The 22766-nt window shown below is 29.3% G+C and overlaps 1 protein-coding gene across 1 annotated transcript; it reads right to left on the reverse strand.

Moving 5' to 3' along the window:
• Positions 1–13185: 13185 nt before the first annotated feature.
• LOC111677849 (SUN domain-containing protein 1) lies at positions 13186–22512 on the reverse strand (the record flags this gene model as incomplete). Its single annotated transcript, XM_046953898.1, has 4 exons — positions 13186–13926; positions 14856–14968; positions 15038–16615; positions 22308–22512. Coding segments are annotated over 4 exons (2109 nt in total), but the record flags the coding sequence as incomplete, so codon positions are not given.
• Positions 22513–22766: the final 254 nt, after the last annotated feature.

Genomic DNA, 22766 nt, shown 5'->3' on the forward strand with positions numbered 1-22766 from the left:
AGTTCAGTTCTAGTTCAGTTCTAGTTCAGTTCTAGTTCAGTTCTAGTTCAGTTCTAGTTCAGTTCTAGTTCAGTTCTAGTTTAGTTCTAGTTCATTTCTAGTTTAGTTTTAGTTTGGTTTTAGTTCAGTCCAACAATATACATATGTGCAATTTCGTGTCAAGTGACCCAACTCAAAAAACCGAATTAGATGAAGTTTGCAACGAGGTTAGTACTATTGTAAAGTAGGGCAGATACAAATTTTGTAGCTTTATCAGTCTAAAACTGGCTTGGGCTACTATCCAATAGTACTAACCTTGGTGCAAATTTCATCCAAATCGAAAGACATCGATTTTAAAAGTTGGGTCACTTGACACGAATATGCCCGAAGATATATAAGCACAAATGTATGCTTTTGACCGACAAAACATTGGATAAAAAACCAAAAAAAAAAAATTGTTAATTCCTTAAAAAACAAAAACTTTGAGAAAAAAACTTCAAAATCATCTAATTTTAATTTATTTATAATATCAAGATATCTTTGAAGGTACTTTTCAGATACATAGTATACTTTAAAATTGCTCTAGGTATTATTCATTATAAGAATAACTTTTATGTATGGATATTTATCAATGTTATCAAAATTTCAATTAAATCATTTGTCAAAATCAAAATCAATGATTATAATATTTATTTAATTGATACGATTAGTCAAACAACCATGGGAACTATTTGAAGTTTATTTTACGAATTGATATGGCTCGTAGCCAACTTTCAAATAATTAATTAAAATTAGGAATTGTTAAATGACCTTTATGCTAATATTTTAAAAATTAATTATATTAACTACATATGATTCTTAAGTATGACTCTTCCGAAATAAACAATTAGTCTACAGAGTACTAGAAAACCCCGTTAGCGTGGGTTATGTGATGATGATGATGCTGATGACGTTGATTGAAGTTGAGTAGCCTTTAAGCTGCATGATCGTTAAGGCCTTTTAGCGATTAATCTTTTAGTGTGTAGTTTCGTTAATGTTAAAATGACACACAGTAACATATACATACATACTTTTTAAATAAATGAATTAAAAATATTTAAATCATTAAACACTGTTATACAAATAATAATGAACATATAAATATAATAATATAACACCCATTATTAAACCAAGATAAAACCTTAACAAATAAAAGTTCAAAAATTTAGACAAAAACAAAAAAATAATAATAAAAAATAAATGTGTTATAAACACTATTCAGCAGTAAATAAATACATATTTAACATTGTAAATTTTTTTGTTAATTAATGTTAAACATTGATATATTTATAATTCACTGGCCTTAAACAAAAAAATCTAAATTACTTAAAAAATCAAACAAAAGCATTTGCCAAGATTATTATTATTTTAATGTCATCCACCTGAACAAAAAAAAAAAAAAAAACACTCACTCACACACATCAACCAGATACATATCTATAAATCTAAATCTCAAGACTGGTAGCAAAATCATAAAGTAACAAATTAACTTTTTATTTCAAATTTATTTTGTTCGTCATTATTGTTAGATTTTTTAAATTCCACCATATTAAGTAAATCAAATAAACATTTAAATTTATTGCTTTTTAATTATAACAATTCTTTTCAAATTTCAAATTTTGCATTCTTATCACTTTGTTATTATCATTACTCACATAGAAAACCACTTAAGATCACCCACAAAAATGTGATCTTTATTTTTGCCAATTCGATTTGCATCAGAATTTGGTATCGATATAAAACTGTAAAAAAGTTGTCTATATAAAGAATTTAATAAATGTTAAGAGCATTTTTTAACAAAACAAATAAATTAAAGCGTTTTATTCCGATTATTATAAACCCACCATCGAAACTTATGTATGTTTATAATCCAACTCTTTACGAATTGATCCTCTAGTTCAGTTCTATTTCAGTTCTAGTTCAGTTCTAGTTCAGTTCTAGTTCAGTTCTAGTTCAGTTCTAGTTCAGTTCTAGTTCAGTTCTAGTTCAGTTCTAGTTCTGTTCTAGTTCTGTTCTAGTTCTGTTCTAGTTCAGTTCTAGTTCAGTTCTAGTTCAGTTCTAGTTTAGTTCTAGTTCAGTTCTAGTTCAGTTCTAGTTCAAGTTCAGTTCTAGTTCAGTTCTAGTTCAGTTCTAGTTCAGTTCTAGTTCAGTTCTAGTTCAGTTCTAGTTCTAGTTCAGTTCTAGTTCAGTTCTAGTTCAGTTCTAGTTCAGTTCTAGTTCAGTTCTAGTTCAGTTCTAGTTCAGTTCTAGTTCAGTTCTAGTTCAGTTCTAGTTCAGTTCTAGTTCAGTTCTAGTTCAGTTCTAGTTCAGTTCTAGTTCAGTTCTAGTTCAGTTCTAGTTCAGTTCTAGTTCAGTTGTAGTTCAGTTCTATTTCAGTTCTATTTCAGTTCTAGTTCAGTTCTAGTTCAGTTCTAGTTCAGTTCTAGTTCAGTTCTAGTTCAGTTCTAGTTCAGTTCTAGTTCAGTTCTAGTTCAGTTCTAGTTCAGTTCTAGTTCTAGTTCAGTTCTAGTTCAGTTCTAGTTCAGTTCTAGTTCAGTTCTAGTTCAGTTCTCGTTCAGTTCTAGTTCAGTTCTAGTTCAGTTCTAGTTCAGTTATAGTTTAGTTCTACTTCAGTTCTATTTCAGTTCTAGTTCAGTTTGAGTTCAGTTCTAGTTCAGTTATAGTTCGGTTACAGTTTAGTTCTAGTTCAGCTCCAGTTCAATTTTATTTTAGTCTTGCACACTCATTTTGTCTACTTTAAGGGCCTTACCTTTTGCCTCCCGTAGACTTAAATTTATGTACAATATCTTTTGTTTATGCTTTTGAAATTGCGGTGTTTCGTTAATTGTTAGTGATTTCTCCGAAGTTCGTCGATTCGTAGTTTTCACTTTCGCAAAGGAAAGCACAACTGACTCGATATATTTGTTAGGCTATAATATAAAAAAAAACATTTTCCTTTCAAACTAAATTAGAATTCTTTCAAATCTTTTCAAAACTAAATCACAGATCACCCAATTATAGAAGACAAAAGTAAAGAAGTTTTAAAAAGCGCTATGAAAAGATGCAAACCTTTTTTTACAAATGGTTGCTGAACCTGTTCAGATTACAGTATTTTATTATTAACAAATTAATTTATAATTTATGCAACACCTATGGGATCAATAATTAATATATAAAAACTAACAATAATATTAATCTCGTTTTATGACAACATTAAGCTAATAACAATTAAGCCTAAAATTGAATCAAATTCAAAGAAAACCTTACTGGAACTAATTATTACATAATAGCTCCAACAAACCACAAAAAATCAGTTACATAAAAAATTCCCAAAACAAAACAGGTTCATTGACCAAGTTACTTAAAAAAAATCTATAGTTATCGTTTAGTTAAATCTAAATATTCCAAATATTCCCTTTTGTTGTTTGAATTTTTAATGAATTAAAAGTATATAACTAAATTAATAAAATAGGTCTACTTTAGAAGTTGCTGTTTTGACGATGATGAAATTAATCAATTAAGTTTACTTTAGAAGTTGCTGTTTTGATGATGATGATGATGATGTACGAGTTATTCATATCTCTTGATTTAATCATTTTTTATACTAAAACTCTCGCAAGATACATTTTAAAAACATAGATTGAGAAAAGTAACAAAATAAAGTTTTTTAACAAAAACAATATTGTATTAAAAAGTGCCGCCTGGATTTGTTTATTTATTTTTGAATTTTTAATTAATAGCAACTAATTAATTAGTATAGCGGCTAAATGTCTAAAGTAGCGTAAAAAAAAACAACAACAAAATCCCAGCCAAACGCAACAGACAATTTAAAAAAAATACTTAAATATAAGCAAGTGAATCGTTTTTTTTACATTTGTAGACGAATTTGTAATGCCCTACAAGTTAAACTATTCTTATATTGATTTACTACTTTCCGACAACAACAACAACTTTTAGTTGCATTTCGACTCAGCACCACCAAATTATAGTCCGTTAACTTTGGATTATGGTTCAGTTGAAAAGAGTTTGTATATTACATCATATCTATGAAGGTAATTATTGCTGAACCCGGTTTCATGGACGTAGTTCCTTAGAATTTTTAAATTAGATTTCATGGGTGACGCAATCTCCAAAAACCAATACTCTGAGAATAATTGTATATAATTTCAGTAAAATCGTGGCAAGACAAAATCTCAAATACAGTTTCGGACAAATGCAGAAAATGCATTTGTACAGTTTTGTGTATAAACCTGTGTATTAACCGAGAATACGTTTTACTATTCTAATGTCAACCTTATTCAGATTTCTTGTCATGCTCTTGTTGGGATCACCTCACAGGTTCCTGGGGTTGGGTTCCTTTTATTTCAATTAGGTTTCTCCCGCCATGTTTTTAATTCAGTCCCCATTGTGTCGAATGGGTTTGCATTCGTCAGATTAACATCCTTAATATAGCTCCCGTTTATTTTATACCAAAAGGTCTGTTACCAGTATGATGTAGAGCTTCCCACTACTGTTATATAGACCTCCTATCTGGTGTCAATTTCTCACAATTCCCGAAAATTTATGTTCCGATCCGACACGTCTTGGAAATACATTTATTAATTGATGTCTTATCCAGTAACTAGCTTTGGTTAGTTAGTAAGTTAGTTAATTAGTTAGGTAGATAGTTAATTAGTTAATTAGCTAGTTGGGTAGTTAGTTAGGTAGTTAGTTAGGTAGTTAGTTAGTTAGTTAGTTAATTAGTCAGTCAGATAGATAGATAGATAGATAGATAGATAGATAGATAGATAGATAGATAGATAGATAGATAGATAGATAGATAGATAGATAGATAGATAGATAGATAGATAGATAGATAGATAGATAGATAGATAGATAGATAGATAGATAGATAGATAGATAGATAGATAGATAGATAGATAGATAGATAGATAGATAGATAGATAGATAGATAGATAGATAGATAGATAGATAGATAGATAGATAGATAGATAGATAGATAGATAGATAGATAGATAGATAGATAGATAGATAGATAGATAGATAGATAGATAGATAGATAGATAGATAGATAGATAGATAGATAGATAGATAGATAGATAGATAGATAGATAGATAGATAGATAGATAGATAGATAGATAGATAGATAGATAGATAGATAGATAGATAGATAGATAGATAGATAGATAGATAGATAGATAGATAGATAGATAGATAGATAGATAGATAGATAGATAGATAGATAGAGAGATAGATAAATAGATAGATCGATAGATAGATAGATAGATAGATAGATAGATAGATAGATAGATAGATAGATAGATAGATAGATAGATAGATAGATAGATAGATAGATAGATAGATAGATAGATAGATAGATAGATAGATAGATAGATAGATAGATAGATAGATAGATAGATAGATAGATAGATAGATAGATAGATAGATAGATAGATAGATAGATAGATAGATAGATAGATAGATAGATAGATAGATAGATAGATAAATAAATAGATACATAGATACATAGATAGAAAAGGCGATGCATGTTAATGAAAACTTAAATTTAAAACAAAAAATATATTGTAATGTTAAGGGGTGAGATCGAAAAATTCTTAACACACGTTTTTCATTACATTTTTCAACCAAAGTATTATTTGATTTTTTTTTTTTTTTTTTTGATCAAGTTACCTTTGAAAAACATGTCAGTTATTATGTGTAATGTCAATTATATTAATTTTTTTGTTAATCTGATTAAAATGAGTGACCAGAAAAAAGTGCGTACTGAAATTATTAAATATTTTCAACTAAACCCAACTTGGTCTTACAAAAAGTTGGCCAAGCATACAAAGGTCTGCCGTCAAACTATTTCCAATGTTATTAAACAGTACCGGGAGAACTTGTCAGTTGATAGAAAACCTGGTTCAGGTAGAAGGAATGGTCCACATGATGTTTCTAAAGCCAAAAAAATAGAACACATTTTCAAAAGAGCTCCCAATACATCCGGTAGGAAAGCAGCTCGGTTAGCTCAGTGCTCGGACTATTTGGTACGAAAAAGTTAAAGCTAATAATGCAGGTTTAAAACGTACAAGGCTCAAAAAGTTCCTGACAGGAACGCTGCTAAAAATTTAGAGGCCAAAAACAGAGCACGGAAATTGAAGTCTAGTTTTATAAAAAAAATATTCTTGCTGCATAATGGATGACGAAACGTATGTTCTGGCAGATTTTTCGCAACTTCCAGGTCAAAAGTTTTATGTTGCTGATGCTCGAGGGAATGTTGAAGAAAAGTTTAGGACCCAAAAGCAGACAAAATTTCCCAGAAAATTCTTGGTATGGCAAGCAATATGCAGTTGCGGCAAAAGAAGCCAATCATTTGTTACAACGGGCTCTATAAATACCGAAATTTACATCAAGGAATGTTTACAAAAAAGGCTGCTTCCATTCATAAGACTTCATAATGTGTCCACTTATTTTGGTGCCTGACTTGGCATCTGTCACTATGGTAAACAAGCCCTTGAGTGGTACAAGAACAATAATGTGGTATTTGTACCAAGAGAGGCAAATCCTCCAAACTGCATGGAGCTAAGGCCAGTGGAGAGATATTGGGCTCTTGTTAAAAGAGAATTGAAGAGTACAAAAAAGGTGTCCAAAAGTGTGGTAGATTTTAAACGGAGATTGACTACATGTTCGAGCAAAGTGACAGAAAGCACTATAAAAACGTTAATGGAAGGGTTTCCGAAAAGGGTTCAAAATTTCATCACTAGTGATTAAAACTATAAAAATATTTTTTTTTTGTAAATTGTAATAATAATTTGAATCAAATAAAAAAAAAGCTGTAAGTTTAGTGGTTTCTTTTTTATAAACATATATGTATGTTAAGAATTTTTCGATCTCACTCCTTATACTAATAGATGAATCAATTATTTTCATGTTTATTTTAGTAAAAATTTAATTAATTTTTTTGCATCAGCTGTTTACAGATTTGCATTTCTTGCTCAAGTTTATACCACCTCCATTGGGAGCTTAAACTAACAAACAAAATTAACTAATTGAGTACTCAAAAACAACTTTGAGTATAATTTTAATTTAATTCCTAATACTACACCTAAAGATTGGCCCTTAATTAGTCAAATATAACTTTTTGCAATTTTTATATTCCGAAATGTTACTAGCAAATCGATCATATTAAATACACTCTCCAATAACAGGTAGTATTTCACCTTAAGAAATAAAATATATATATATTAATATCAAATAATCAACCGCCTTATTTTTAATAGAAAAAAAATAAAATTACAAATATGTTAATAAAATAAATAAATTAGCGAAAGTATTGCATTTGATTATACAATAAAAAAAATGATATAAAAGTTTATTTGACAAAGTGAGTGCAACTCCCATGAAAAATAAATTAATTAATGTCTTGAGATAAAGATCTTAACAACCAATAAAATAATAAGATGTTAAAATACACTCACATCCATAATACTTAATATTAAAAAACAAAAACACATATTTATGACAATTTAAAAAGATATATATTATAGAAATAGCTCTGTTGCTGCAAGATTGATACAACTCAAAATGTAACAATTAAAAATATAACTATAACTGAATAACTGAATTTGGAATAAAAATTTGATAAACAGTTTGAATTCCAAAAATCAATTGTCTTAGAATCAGTTTTCGAGACTATTCTTGATGGACAAAGGCTTTCCAGTAAATCTGAAGACAAAAGCGAGAAAAGAGACATTAAGATTTTTCTGAACCAAGAACTAAATCTGAAGATCTCATACCTCAAACATATATAGAACTTTGTGCTCTTAAATATTATCGCTTATCGATTCTCGAATACTTCTAGTTTAGAGTTTCTTTTATGAGCTGAAAAACTGCAAACTAACAATTGTCTAATTTATTATAGAATAAACTTTCATATCTATAAATATTCACGATATCAAAATTAATTTAAAATATACAAGATTTTGTCTGAATTATATATTCTCAAAAGAAAAACTTTGAGTAATTTAACTCAGATACGAATTCATAGATTTGGTTTCTGTATTTCGGAAGAATCTTATCATTTTATGTTTTCTGTCGCCTCTGGAAGAGAAAACTCAAAACATGTCGTCGAAGAATGTTTTCAATATGATCTGTTAATTGATTGGTTTGTAATCAAGGTGCTTCTAATTTGGATTCTTGTTGAAAAGGAACCACCATTATGTAGAACTACATCCTAGCACTTTCACTTATATAAAATAATTTGCAGAGTTTGCCACATAAAACTATAACTCTAGAACCTGTGATTTACTTTAAAAGACATTTTTTTCAAAATTGCAATCCCCCATGGTTTTTCAGGTATGGTTGAAAAGAAGGTGTATATGGCATCAGATCACAAAACTTACACTTAGCTGCTCTCGTGCCTATTGAGCTCTCTGAGTGGACAAATCTTATAAACTTAATTTCCTGATCGTAGTTCTTAATAATTTTCAATCAATGCTCGATTAAGTCCTAGCATTTACAGCGAAAGCGTTTATCTGCCTTCCCCGTAGTTTCTATATTCCTCTGAATCCGAGAGTCCAATTTTTTATAGTCCACAAAGAATATATAATATTTAGAAACTCAATTTTCTGATCGTAGTTCTTTAAAATTTTCCAATCAATTTTCATTAAGGTGAAGATTTTTGGATCTTATTTCTATTAAGTCCTAGCATTTAGGTACATAGAAAGTGTTAATCTGTCTTCCCTGCATCTTCTATATTCCTCTGAATCCGAGCATCCAATTTAGTATAGTTCACTAAGAATACGTTATTCATAAACACGACTTTCCCTGATCGTAGTTCAATAGAATTTTCAGTAAAAGTTCATGAGAGATGATTTACGATGTGGATTTCATTTTGATGGAAGCCTGACATTTACCGAGAAAGCATTTGTCCCCGTTTACTATATATACGTCTGAAACCGTGTGTGCATTCTTTAGAATGTTCCAATCAACGCTCATGAGCGATATAATATTTAGAATAACATTACTCCCAATATATTTGGATCTTATTTCAATGAAAGCTTGGCGTTTAAAGAGATAACGTTTCTCTATCCTATTCGCTTACTTTTTGCAATTTTGTATGCATTTGTAGTTTGTTGGCGGTTAAGTTATCCCACGTTGGTTCGGAGAGAGCACTCCAATCGACCTATACTTTTATATAATCAAAAGTATTATTTGGTCTCCACCAATTTAATCAAACATAACCTCAATCAATGTAAGTTAAACGAAAGCACGCAATTAATGCAAACAATGCATAACTTGGAAACAGTTATACGGAGTAATAAACTCAACTGGTGCGAGTGGGACGCAATTCTGTCGAAAGCTTGGCAACAAGCCAAATCGACTTTTTTCGATTTTTCGACTTTTTTCGACTCTTTCCGACTTTTTCGACTTTTATTTACAAAGTCGACTTTTCGACTTTTTTCATAGACGATAGTCGAATTATCGACTTTTTTGGAACAAAATAGTCGACTTCGACTTTTTTCGACAAAAAGTCGATTGTTCGATTATTCGAAAGTCGATTTATAGAACCCTACTCTTTATCACCAATTATCCCCGAATTGATTTGATATTGGCATCACAAGAATTCAACAAATGTTACCGGATCGAAATTTTAACAAACAATGGACATTACTGCCTTTGAATTCTTAAAAAAACTAAAAAAATAGTCTTTCATTGCAAAATTTCTCAAAGATGGACCTAAGACAACCCAATTTCATTGGATTGTTTAATTTTTTAGAAATTTGATACTTCTTATTTTTTTTTTTTGTAAAAATATATCATTCCATTCATTTCCGAACTTTGAATCGTAAAATACCTAATAATTAGGAAACATTTAAACATTTCCTCTGTTAATATGAAGACCATTTTTTGTTCCACTTAATATTTATACTATTTAGTGCAACTGATTAATTATAATCATACACTTAATTATCATCACCCAATTGTCAAAAAAACCCCTCCTTCTATAAAAAAAATAACCATAAATATAAACCAAGTGAAGTAATAATTTATGAAATCAATATAAAAATTTTTCGGGTTTAATAAAAAAAAAACAAAATGAAAGATTAAAACAACAAAATTTTTAATTACAAAAAAAAAATGTTTTTTTGGTGACAAAATTTCTTAATGGATGTGTTATTTGTTAAAAAAAAGTAAAAGTAAAAGTATTTATGTTAATTTATCGCCGGAATTAACAAATCGTTTAGGTGTAGTATGTTGTTTGAGTTGTTTGTACAATTTTATAAATATTTTTTATACATATAAAAAATATACAAATTTATATTCAAAATTATTTAATTATAAAACATTTAACCCTTGTGTTGTGTGTAAAATATTTTACTTTGATGATAAGAATATTTAACAATATCCACAAACAACATAATTAAAGTTGGTCGATTTCTTTACAAATAATTTTACTTTATAAATAATCACTCAATCAAGTTTTTTACAATAATTTGTTGTAAATGTGATAAATACAAAAAATTATAAATTTAAACATTTTTGGGCATTTTGGCATTTAAAATTAACGGTTGCATTATTATAATGCAACACCTAAAAGTATGCTTCATGGTGAATAAAGCATTGCCATATGGTAGTACTTTTTAAATTTTTTATGGTAAATAAATGTCGAAGTTATTCGCAATTCGTTTCTGAGTTGGCGAACAACTATCGCGTCATCGCTATTAATTTTTTTAAGGACGATCTGGCTTGTGTTTGCTGTCTGACTTTCGACGGAGTTGCGTCTTACTCGCTCTTGTGTGATATATTACTTTCCTGGTGCTGTTGTTTTACTTCGAAATGAGGTTCTGTTTTGATTGGTGGATATCATAAAATACTCAAACCTTTTATACCCTGGTGTAATTTTCGCTTTGTTTTTACCCTGGTGGAGACCATTAAAACTTTTCAACTGATGGTATTCCATCAAAAAACTCAGAATTTGATTAGTGTTTGAAGGTTCCAAGCTTCGTAGGGACATTATAGATCGACTTGGAAAAGTTCCTTTAAACTAGCCATTTAATTAAAAAATATAAAAAAATGAAGGTTGAAGTTCTTTACGCCTGCCGTTTTGGCCTATTTCACGGTGGTTATTTTCAACACCTGGTTGAGCTTTTTACACTGTTGTATGGAATTTTCGTTCCAGTATACGTGCACTTTGCTGAAGTACTTGATCTATCCAATCTCTGATCATCGCTGTCATCATCACTTCCGTTTGCAACCGAGCAGAAGGTATAACCTATGTTGAGTCGGCAACAGAATCTAGAAACGTAACAGTTAGTACGAATCCATCACCCAAACCGAAGTCTTTCTTATTACTCACAGAGAACACACTGTGTGAACCGTTTTCTATGAACATACAACTGAACATAGCAGGAGAATTCAATGGTATCACTTGGAAAAGATATCATTCATCAATCATCTTTTAACTCAGCACACATCTCATTCATCCAACACATTCATAGAGAACAACATCCACACACTCACTCTAGGTAAACGGGCTGACAAAACTCGCATAGCCTACGCCTATGTTCATCCTGTATCATATACATTCAACACCAACTTATTTCCGACGCTTAGCTATCCAATGACCATTGCTGTCTCGTTGCATCCGACACGCAAAACAGCACTACCCTTTACAACCATCCAGATTAAATGGTCTCTGTTTAGTCGGTAACAGCTTCTAGAGACGTCTGCTGTCGTTGTTTCCGACATGCAAAAACATCACTTCCGTTTACAACCACGCAGATGGAATGCCCTTTGCTTAGTTGGTAACAACATCCAGAGACGTAACTGTTAGTAAGAATCCATCAAATAAGCCGAAGACTTTGTTCTTACTCACAGTGAACACACTGTGGTTGATCTGATATGAACAGAGTTTTCTCTAAACATACTTGGACTAGCAATGAAAATTCAATGGTATAACTTGTATAAGATACCTTTCATTAATCATCTTTCAACTCAGCACACTTTACATTCATGGGACACACAGAGAACAACATGCTACAGACACACTTACTTTATGTAAACGGGCAAGACTCGAATATACTACCCCTACGTTCATTCTGTATCATATACATTTAACCGTCACTACGTGGTGTAAACCAGCCAGGACATAGTCTTGCGGACAATTGGCGACCCGTAGTAGCAGATTATGTGGTTCTCGATTCGATCCCATATCAAATCATTCCAAGGAATGTATAAGAACTGAAGTGACATTACCAGTTCATAGTCCCGTCAGACTAGAGGTATCCTGGGATTGTAATACTCCAATGTGAGGGTCGTTCATCAAAGAAACATGCCCCGTAGAACTATTAAGGCAAACTATAAAAAGGTGTGTTAGTGTGGTAAATATGAGTGATCACAGTTGTTTACTTCTTTCTCAATCGGAGAGTGATTTAAAAGCTACAGCCCTTTCCTATAAAACCAATTTTTAGTGAAGAATATAAGTGATTACAGATTTTACTACTTTCCCAATTGAAACATTATATAAGGAACAACAGCCGTTTTTATGTTATTCCTATAAAAATCGATTTTTAATGGGAAATATAAGTGATCACTGATTTTCAGTATTTACTCAATTAGAACGTTATTTAAGGTTCTACAGCTGATTATATATTCTAGCCTTTGGACTATTCTATTGACTTTTTTACGATTCAGTCTTTTGACTAGCCAAACGACTAGAATAAGTTCTTTTCTAGTCTATTAACTTACGTGTTAGCTTTCATTAGTTTTCCATACAAAACAAATGATTTAAGATTTTAACAAAACATAAAATCTGCACTTTATTAATTAACATTATTAAACACTGCACATTAAAAAAAAACTACATTAAAATTAAGACAAAAAAAAAATATATATATATATATAACAAATATTACACAAAAACACTTTAAGTTTTACAGGACAATAAAGAATCAAACGTCAAACATCAGCGCAACATGATAAAGTGTTATATTACTAAGTCATGCTGTGAAAAATTTGATTACAAAATTATTAAAGAAACAATTGAATTGAATAATACGTTGACTAAAGAAAATACTAAATTTAAAGAATATTTGATATGTTAGTACATAAACTTAGAAATAAACATGCAAGAACATGCAAAAGATTAATTTCATAAAGAGAGTAACTTTAGTTGAGAAACAAAATTTAAGCACAAATTTAAGATTTATTAAATCTTTTAAATAAAATTATTATAATTATTATATACAAAGCTTATTTTGTAGATTATTTAAGTAGGATTAAGTAGTGGCAATAAATAAAATTAAAAAAAAAAATAACTTTACTAAACTAAATTGAACACTTGACAATCTATTTTTGATAAATATTACTTTAGATTTTTTTAAAGAGACAAGTTTATAAATACATAATTATAAATTTTATTATAACTAGAGCGCCTTGTTTTTGTTAATAAAATTTGATTTGTTTGTTAAATAGGAATTCTGTTCATTTACAAAACGTTTAAGTATGTTTTGTTAAGGCACATGTTACATACTAGGTTTTTGTTTACTTGTTAATAATTATATTTACAGATTATTTTCATGGAAATAGCTAAATGGTAATTGTGCTTTTTTATATTCTAAATAAACTTATTTAACTAATTTTATTAATTATGGCTAAGTTATGTTGATGGGTATGGACTGGTTCTGTTCTGGGACTGTTCTTCTTTTACAATATTAGGCAGCCGGTGGTTTACCATGTACACGAAAACGATATAGACAGGTGTACAAAGAGTGACCATGATTGGATTCAATGCGCAATTCGACAATTTCATAGGGTCTCTTGATATTTTTATTTTGTAGTGGGAAGTACTGCAACGAAGCATCATTATCGGTATACTCATACTCACCAAATAGAATTGGTTCCTGATCCTTCTCATGCTCAAGACCCTAAGAATTTTACGAAGAATAATTATATGAACAATTTTAAGTAAACTTATTGGATATCATAAAAAACCAAATTTTGTGGACTATTTCACTTCTCGAACAGTTATAGTTCAGTTCTAATTCAGTTCTAGTTCTGTTCTAGTTCAGTTCAAGTTCAGTTCTAGTTCAGTTCTAGTTCAGTTCTAGTTCAGTTCTAGTTCAGTTCTAGTTCAGTTCTAGTTCAGTTCTAGTTCAGTTCTAGTTCAGTTCTAGTTCAGTTCTAGTTCAGTTCTAGTTCAGTTCTAGTTCAGTTCTAATTCAGTTCTAGTTCTAGTTCTGTTCCTGTTCAGTTCTAGTTCAGTTCTAGTTAAGTTCTAGTTCAGTTCTAGTTCAGTTCTAGTTCAGTTCTAGTTCAGTTCTAGTTCAGTTCTAGTTCAGTTCTAGTTCAGTTCTAGTTCAGTTCTAGTTCAGTTCTAGTTCAGTTCTAGTTCAGTTCTAGTTCAGTTCTAGTTCAGTTCTAGTTCAGTTCTAGTTCAGTTCTAGTTCAGTTCTAGTTCAGTTCTAGTTCAGTTCTAGTTCAGTTCTAGTTCAGTTCTAGTTCAGTTCTAGTTCAGTTCTAGTTCAGTTCTAGTTCAGTTCTAGTTCAGTTCTAGTTCAGTTCTAGTTCAGTTCTAGTTCAGTTCTAGTTCAGTTCTAGTTTAGTTCTAGTTTAGTTCTAGTTCAGTTCTAGTTCAGTTCTAGTTCAGTTCTAGTTCAGTTCTAGTTCAGTTCGAGTTCAGTTCTAGTTCAGTTCTAGTTCAGTTCTAGTTCAGTTCTAGTTCAGTTCTAATTCAGTTCTAGTTCAGTTCTAGTTCAGTTCTAGTTTAGTTCTCGTTCTAATTCAGTTCTAGTTACGTTTTATTACAGTTCATGTTCAGTTCAATAACATGTTTGATTAAAAAAATCAAACTTACCCAAACTGTAAAATTCCTAGGTGCCGAATCAATGCGTCCATTGGGCGCTAAACTTTTAGGTATATGTTCCAATGTAAAACCAGTTACATAAACCAATGAGTTCAGCTTGAGAACTAAATAACAAAATTAAAAGCATTCAACAAAATTAATGACATTTTCATTAAAAACTTCGCAAAACTTACCCAAAAATCCGGGAAAACCTTGAAAAGCCCAACACTCACCCGGTTGTACATTGGGCGAAATAGCTATTCTGGGCGTGTTAGTGGGATACCATAAGGGTATACCGAATACTGATATTTGAGCAGTTTTAGTTTGATAATTTTCCGTACAACGGGTAGAGAGTATTTGACCGCCAGCCGATTCTAAAGCAAAATCCACAAGACCCGTTTTATCAGCATCATAAATGGCTAAAACCGATTTGACAATATTGCGAACTTCTTGCTCGGATAAAGCCTCTTTTATTTGTCCTTTAAGAACAGCCTGAGTTTCTTTTTGCTTATTTTCTACACTTATAATAATTTCCTGTTTCAGACGTTCGCTAATGTCACGCATTAAGAACATGCCAGATTTATCAATTTCCTGTTTGATTTTATCATTTGTACGATTGTTAATTTCCGCCAGACGTAATTCTAAATAATCTTTGGCCACAAACATATTGCGTACCCAATTCTGTAGATCTATCTCCGAGAGTTGAGCACCATCTTTGGTTGTGTCTTTAAAACCTAAAATTTCGATTAAAGACAATTTAACTTGTTGATTGAGTAAAGAGAATTGATCATCCTTGAGTGTATTGAGTTTTAAAGTGATTTCCTGTAAAAGATTATTAAACCTTTGATCGGTAGACAATTCCAATTCCTGCAAACGTAACAGCAAAGCGTCCTGAGTCTGCTGCAATTGTTTTATGGAATAGTGTAAATCTTCATTTTCCGAAAGTTTATCATTGAAGGCAAGTTTTATAAATGCTATATCTTTATTTAAATTGTCTATTAAAAGTTTTTGTTGTTCTAAACTTAGTTTATAGTGATCATCACCCGATGTTTGAGATTGCTGTAAAAGTAATAATTTCTCTTGTAGTTTATCATTGAGTTGAGAGGAGATTTCATTTTGTATATAGCTGGAGAAGAGAGGAGCTTTTAATAGTTTAGCTATTAAAGCATCTAAATCCAATTTTTCTACTATTAATTTATAATGAGCATGATTATTAACTTCTATGGTTTGTGATAGTAAATGTTTAATCTCTTCTATATTTTCCGGAGAAAGCTTTAAAGGTTTATTAAAGTTTTGAGAATCTTCTAGTTTTAATAGAACTTTTTGTATGATAAGATTTAGATCATTATCCGAGAGTGAAGCCGAGCTGTCGCTAAAACGCTTTTGTCGTGATAAAGCTTCCAAGTTTTCTTTGATTATTTGTACTATTAATTGAGTTTGTTTGGTATTAAGTTCCCAGCCTTTTTCCATTTGTTTTTGTTGTTGTTCTTGTAGCTTTACATCTACCAGCTGGTGTATATAGCTGTTAATATGATTCAAAATATTTTCATATTCCTCTGGAGCCATGGATTTCGACAAAGATAATTTTAAATCTTCCATATGTTGACTAGTGCCACTGTGCGACGTAGAAGCAAATAGAGGCATAAAGCTTTTTAAAGTATGAAAATTGGTATAAAGTGAACTTCTAAGGGTGGTGATAAGTGAAAGTGGTACCAATGAATGCCAACGTTGTGCAATTAATAAACGATCTTGTTCATCTAAAAGCCACCAAGCTAAACGTAAGAAATTTATTGAAAAATCAAAAAAAAAAAGGGAAAGTTGGTATTAGAGAAAAAATTACTCTAGAAATTACCTTCTTCATTTGTTAAAACAAAAAGCAGGAATGGAAGGATATTAAAGTAAATTTTTGGTTTTAAAATTATTAAACTATATTTCTATTTTAAACTAATTTCAAACTTAAACAACAAAATAAAAAAACAAATGAAGAAGGATAGAGTATTTTTTTCGTCTATTAGAAACCGATTGTTATTAACCTTTCCCTTTTTTTTTTTTTGGTGTATTTCAACTGCTACTCACCTTTTGGGTATAAATTACTTATTAAAATATAAATAAAACTCTTTTTTTTAGATTTGTGTGTGTAAAGGGGGAGTGTTTTTTAAAGTGTTACTAAAACAAAGTTTTTTTTATTAATTAATATTTTTTTTTAGTGACAGTACAATTAAACAAAAGTTATATAAACAAACAAAATGATATTAATTTTATGTTGTTTTACAACTAAGCAACTTTTTCTTTGTAATTTTAAACAGAAACACACATTGTTTAGGAAAATAATTAAAGTTTTTCTTTTTTGTTTATATAAAAAATAAATTTTATAACTATATATTATTATTATTATTATTATTATTATTGAATGATATTGCAGCGTTGTGTTACACTCTATCCTTCTCCAATTTGTTGTAATTTTTGCTGTAACCCTTATTATAGTTTTTAAGGGTCATTGGGGGAGGGGGTTTGGGGTTAAAGGGTTTTTTGTTAATGATTTTTGAAAATAAACTAAAATCGACAAGCCGAAATAATAAAAAAGAAAATGCTTTAAATTTGTACGTTTTTTGTGTTATTAGAACTAAAAGTTACATCGTTTATTGTTATTGAGTTTTAGAGTTTGCTCTCAACACTTTCTAAATGTTTTGATGTAACAAAAAAATGTATATATAAAAATAAAATTAACAACTAAATTCTTATTTTAAAACTTAAATGTATAAATTGAAAAATTGAAAGCTGTTCTTGGAATCTATTTATTCTGTTAATATTTCTTATACAAGTGTAAACCCATGTCTATCCATGAGAAATTTTCATCATGGGTTAGGTATTGCTCTAAAAGCAAAAGTTTTTCATGTAAATTTTCATTAAGATGTGAAAACGTTTTAGTTTGTATATAGTTCCGGTAGAGAGCTTTCAATTTTTTAATATGATATCAATTTTAAAAGTTGTTTTATTTTTATATAGTCCTTTCAAAGTTTCCATGGTTTGTTAATGGTTTATTCTCTCTTGTTTTAAGAGAAATTCCTTAAACAAGTGCTATTGTTATCTCCTAGTTTTTACACTAGTCTGGTTATAACAAATATTCCGATATCCTTATTTCTCCAACATTTTTATGTCAAATACCAGCAGTTTGTTCCTTAGAAACTTCTAAGGTTGTATCCCTTCTATATTGTGCTCTGAAAGCTACCATAGTTTGTTATTGGTTTAATATTTATCTTGTTTTAAAGGAACTTTCTCACACTAGTGTTATTGTTCCGTTCTAACTTCTACAATAGTCTGAATATAACAAACCTTCTGATATCTCTGAAAGTTTTCATGTTTTGTAATTGGTTTAAGATTACTCTTGTTTTAAAAGAACTTCCTTAGACAAGTGTTGTTCCTTCCTAACTTCTACACTAGCCTGGATATAACAAACCTTCTGATATCCTCCTAATTATTCCAAAATTTGTATGTCAAATAACAGCAGTTTTTATCTTTGAAACTTCTAAAGCTGTGTCCTTTCTATGCTCTAAAAGTTTTCAAGTCTGGATATAACAAACCTTCTAATATCCTTCTTATATCAACAGTTTGTATCTTTGAAACTTCTAAAGTTGTATCCCTCTTATAATGGGTTTTCAAAATTTTTAATGGTTTGTTATTGGTTTAAGATTACTCTTGCAATATTAGACCAATAACACACAAGTATTGTTCCGTCCTAACTTCTATACAAGCCTGGATATAACAAACCTTCTGATATTCTCCTTATTTCTCCAAAATTGTATGTCAAATATCACTAGTTTGTTTCCTTAAAACTTCTAAAGTTATATCCCTTCTATTCTGTGCTCTGAAAGTTTCCATGGTTTGTTATTGGTATTGGTCGCTTTGAAACTTTGTCTCTTTGAAACTTGATACTTGAGGGTATGAAAAATTCAGACGTTGATTTTCTTAATTACACTTCAATAAATTACCCAGCAGTATTCTTCATATTCAAAAAGTCCTATTACTTAGGCCAAAAAATGTTTAAGCCACAGGCCAGAGTATACTCTTCTATGTAAAAACTTTCAGTTAAAACTTTCAGGTGACTTATCAATCTTGAAGAATAAACATTGCTTCATGCTTTTATAACGTCTGTAATATGTCGAAAAATTTTGAAAATCTATTGTGATAGATGAATTCTAAGATTAGATGCGATTTCAGCGCAGCTTAATCCTCTACTCAAATATCTGGTTTTCTAAAAATTGCAATTTATTTCAACAAATTTTGAATCCAATTACTTTTCCGTTTGCAAGGGCTAACTTTTTTTAAACTAACTAATTCTAGAACTATTACTTGGTATAAGCAATACAACGTCTTCTTTTAAAATGAAAAGAAATTGTGTACTTTTTTTAACAAAATTAATATAAAGAATATAGTTTTTCAAAACTTAAATATGCAGCAATTCAATGTTATAATAATAAAATGAAAAATTTTGATTTTGAAGATATTTATATTAAATATAAAAAAAAAAAAATAATACAAAAGAAAAAAATAAATAACAAAAAATATAAAACAAAAAGAAATATAATAATAAAAACTTAAAACAAAACAAAACAAAAAAATATAATACATAAACCAAAAATAAAAAAAAAACAAAAAACTTAAAAAAATCATAAAAAAAACTAAAGCAGATTGAGACAAGAAAAAAAGAAAACTTAAAAAATAATACTCAAACAAATTAACCTCTATATTTCAATTATTGGAACATTAGTTTGTTATATTTAATAGCAAAATTTATAAAAAAAACCTTTAACAGACTAATTTTAAAAAATTTGAAAAATTTTGTATTTAAATTTAGTTAAGAAACTACACCAAATATTTGTACTCTTGAAGAAATTTATAAATGAAAATCATTTAATATGGTAGCAAATATTCAAAAACAAATTGTTCATTTACTACTTAAAAGTAAGCAGATTGCTACCCTTGTAAATATACTACAATAAATTGATTTTCTTTAAGTAAAAAAAATAAAAGAAATTTATTCAAAAATTTCGATAAACTTAAATCTATAGCCTTTAATATAAAAAAATAGAAAGAAATGGCTTGTTTTAAAACTATACAATTAAAAAACTGAAATTGTAGTAGAAATATTTAACTAAAAACCTACATTTAAAATTAGTATTCATTATAATTTGATATTAACAGCCCATTTTTATAAAAAGAATTTGTTCGTTTATTAATTTTACAAAAATCTATAAATGTTTTTTAAATTAAATTTTAGAGATAATTAGGTTTGTTTTACGTTACGTTTATTTACGTTATTTTTTTTTAAATTTACACAAAAATACATTGAAATTTTAATGCAGGAATGGTCTATTGACTAGTATATTAGTAGGCTAGACTATTCACCAGCTTATTGACTAGTCCATTATATAATGTAGTCTATTGACTAGACTATACAGTAGCAAATTGAAATGCATTGCTAATTCTATACACTTGTCTCTTGACAGTTTTATACACTATTTTGGTCACTAGGTGTATACTATTCTATACACTAGTCTCTTGACTAATGTATATCCTAGACTATTGATTAGTGTTTACTGACTTGTCCATACACTAGTCTATTGACTAGTCCATACAATAGTCTATACACTAGTCTATTGACTAGTACATACACTAGTCTATTGACTAGTCCATACACTAGTCCATTGACTAGTCCATAACCTAGTCTTTTGACTAGTCCATACACTAGTCTATTGACTAGTCCATACACTAGTCTATTGACTAGTACATACACTAGTCTATTGACTTGTCCATACACTAGTCTATTGACTAGTCCATACACTAGTCCATTGACTAGTCTATAACCTAGTCTTTTGACTAGTCCATACACTAGTCTATTGACTAGTCCATACACTAGTCTATTGACTAGTACATACACTAGTCTATTGACTTGTCCATACACTAGTCTATTGACTAGTCCATACACTAGTCTATTGACTAGTCCATAACCTAGTCTATTGACTAGTACATACACTACTATATTGACCCGTTCATACACTAATCTATTGACTAGTCCATACAGTAGTCTATGGTCTATACAATAATCTATTCACTAATCTCTTGACTAGTAAACACACTAGTCAATTGACTAGTATACACACTAGTCGATTGGCTGGTCTACAATCTAGGATATTGACTATTGTATACATTAGTCTATTGACTAGTCTATAAACTAATCTCTTGACAAGTCTATACACTAGTCTACTGACTAGTCTATTGATTGCCTAGTCTACAAACTACTCTTGACAAATATTTACACAGTTGTATTGACCAGTCTAAACACTAGTCTTTTGACAAGTCTATACACAAGTCTATTGACTAGTCTATACACAAATCTATTGACATGTCTTTACACTAGTCTATAAACTAGTCTACTGATTAGTGTTATTACAAATCAATACAAAAATTTAAAAGATAAAACCCACATTTTCAGAAAGAAAACAAGCTAAGTGTAAATTTCAAAATTTAGAAAAAACCTAAACATTTCGAATTTTAATTGAAAACCCTAAACATGTAATATAATGAGTACCTAAAAAGAATTTTAATCTAAATAGTTTTTAAAAATAGGCTGTTAAATTTTAAGAAAAAGAAAAATAAGTTTCAAAAAAGATAAACTTTTTCTCACACTACCTAAATACGTTCATAATATTCCTCACGTTGAAACATTTTACGACCCTCATCTACTAGATTTTGTGAAACAGTTTTTAAATACAAAAAATAATCATTAGACCAATCACGTAAATCATCGAAACGATTAAAGGTTTGAGTTTTTAATTGATTATATTTTTCCTCATTAATATATTCGGACATGTCGATTTTAGGTAATTCGGGTAGAGTAAAAGTATATTCGGAAAATGATTTGGGTGGGAAGGGTTCATTGGGATGTAGGTAATAGTAAAGGCCTGTAAATTTTATAAAATGTTGTAAAGAGAGAAGAGAAAATAAAGAAAAAAAAATTATATATAGTAAATAAAATTAAATTTTAAAATTAAAAAAAATACAACTAAAGGAAAGGATTAAGAAAGACTTATTAGACTTTAATAAGAAACTTATTTAATGATAAGGTTAAGGTGCTACCAACATACTTAGTGGATTTATAAGATTTTTCAAATACATTTATATACAATTGACATTGGTTAAGGCACATTCTTTTCAAGCCATCACAACAAATATTTAGATTTACAAATGGCCTTGCATAAACATTTAGCTCATTTTTATATTAAAAATACATTATGTTAAAAACAATTTTTTTCTTAAAACAAAAATTATTAAAAATAAATTTTTATATAAGACATTTTGTCTCTTCACTTTTCGTTAAATCTATTAATCCACTAAATTGTTTGTAACAACCTGAAATATATATAGAAGAAAATACATATATATATAAAATAGAGATACACTCACCCGCTAACAATAACAATGGCAACAGCATTAATAAAAATAACAAAAAACGTTTTTTGCTTTTACTTTCAGCATTTGAAGATTGTAGCAGCCACGTATCCAAACACAAAACGGAAGATATAAACAAATATAGATGGCGTACAGTGGCTAAGAAGGCGGACGAAATGCCATGAACAATGGAACCAAAGAAACCTATCACATATGGCAAACAAATAAACACATTAGTATTTTAATCATGGAAGAGTACTATAATCGGCTGTGCCGAATCTTATATACTCTTAATCATACATATTTTTAATATTGTTTTTAAAAATTATATTTTTTTATTTTAAATTATTTTTATTTTCATTTATTTAGTCCATAGTCTAGTCTATAGTCTAGTCTATAGTCTAGTCTATAGTCTAGTCTATAGTCTAGTCTATAGTCTCGTCTATAGTCTAGTCTATAGTCTAGTCTATAGTC

Source organism: Lucilia cuprina, chromosome 6, assembly GCF_022045245.1.
Source record: "Lucilia cuprina isolate Lc7/37 chromosome 6, ASM2204524v1, whole genome shotgun sequence".
NCBI classification, from domain to species: Eukaryota; Metazoa; Arthropoda; class Insecta; order Diptera; family Calliphoridae; genus Lucilia; species Lucilia cuprina.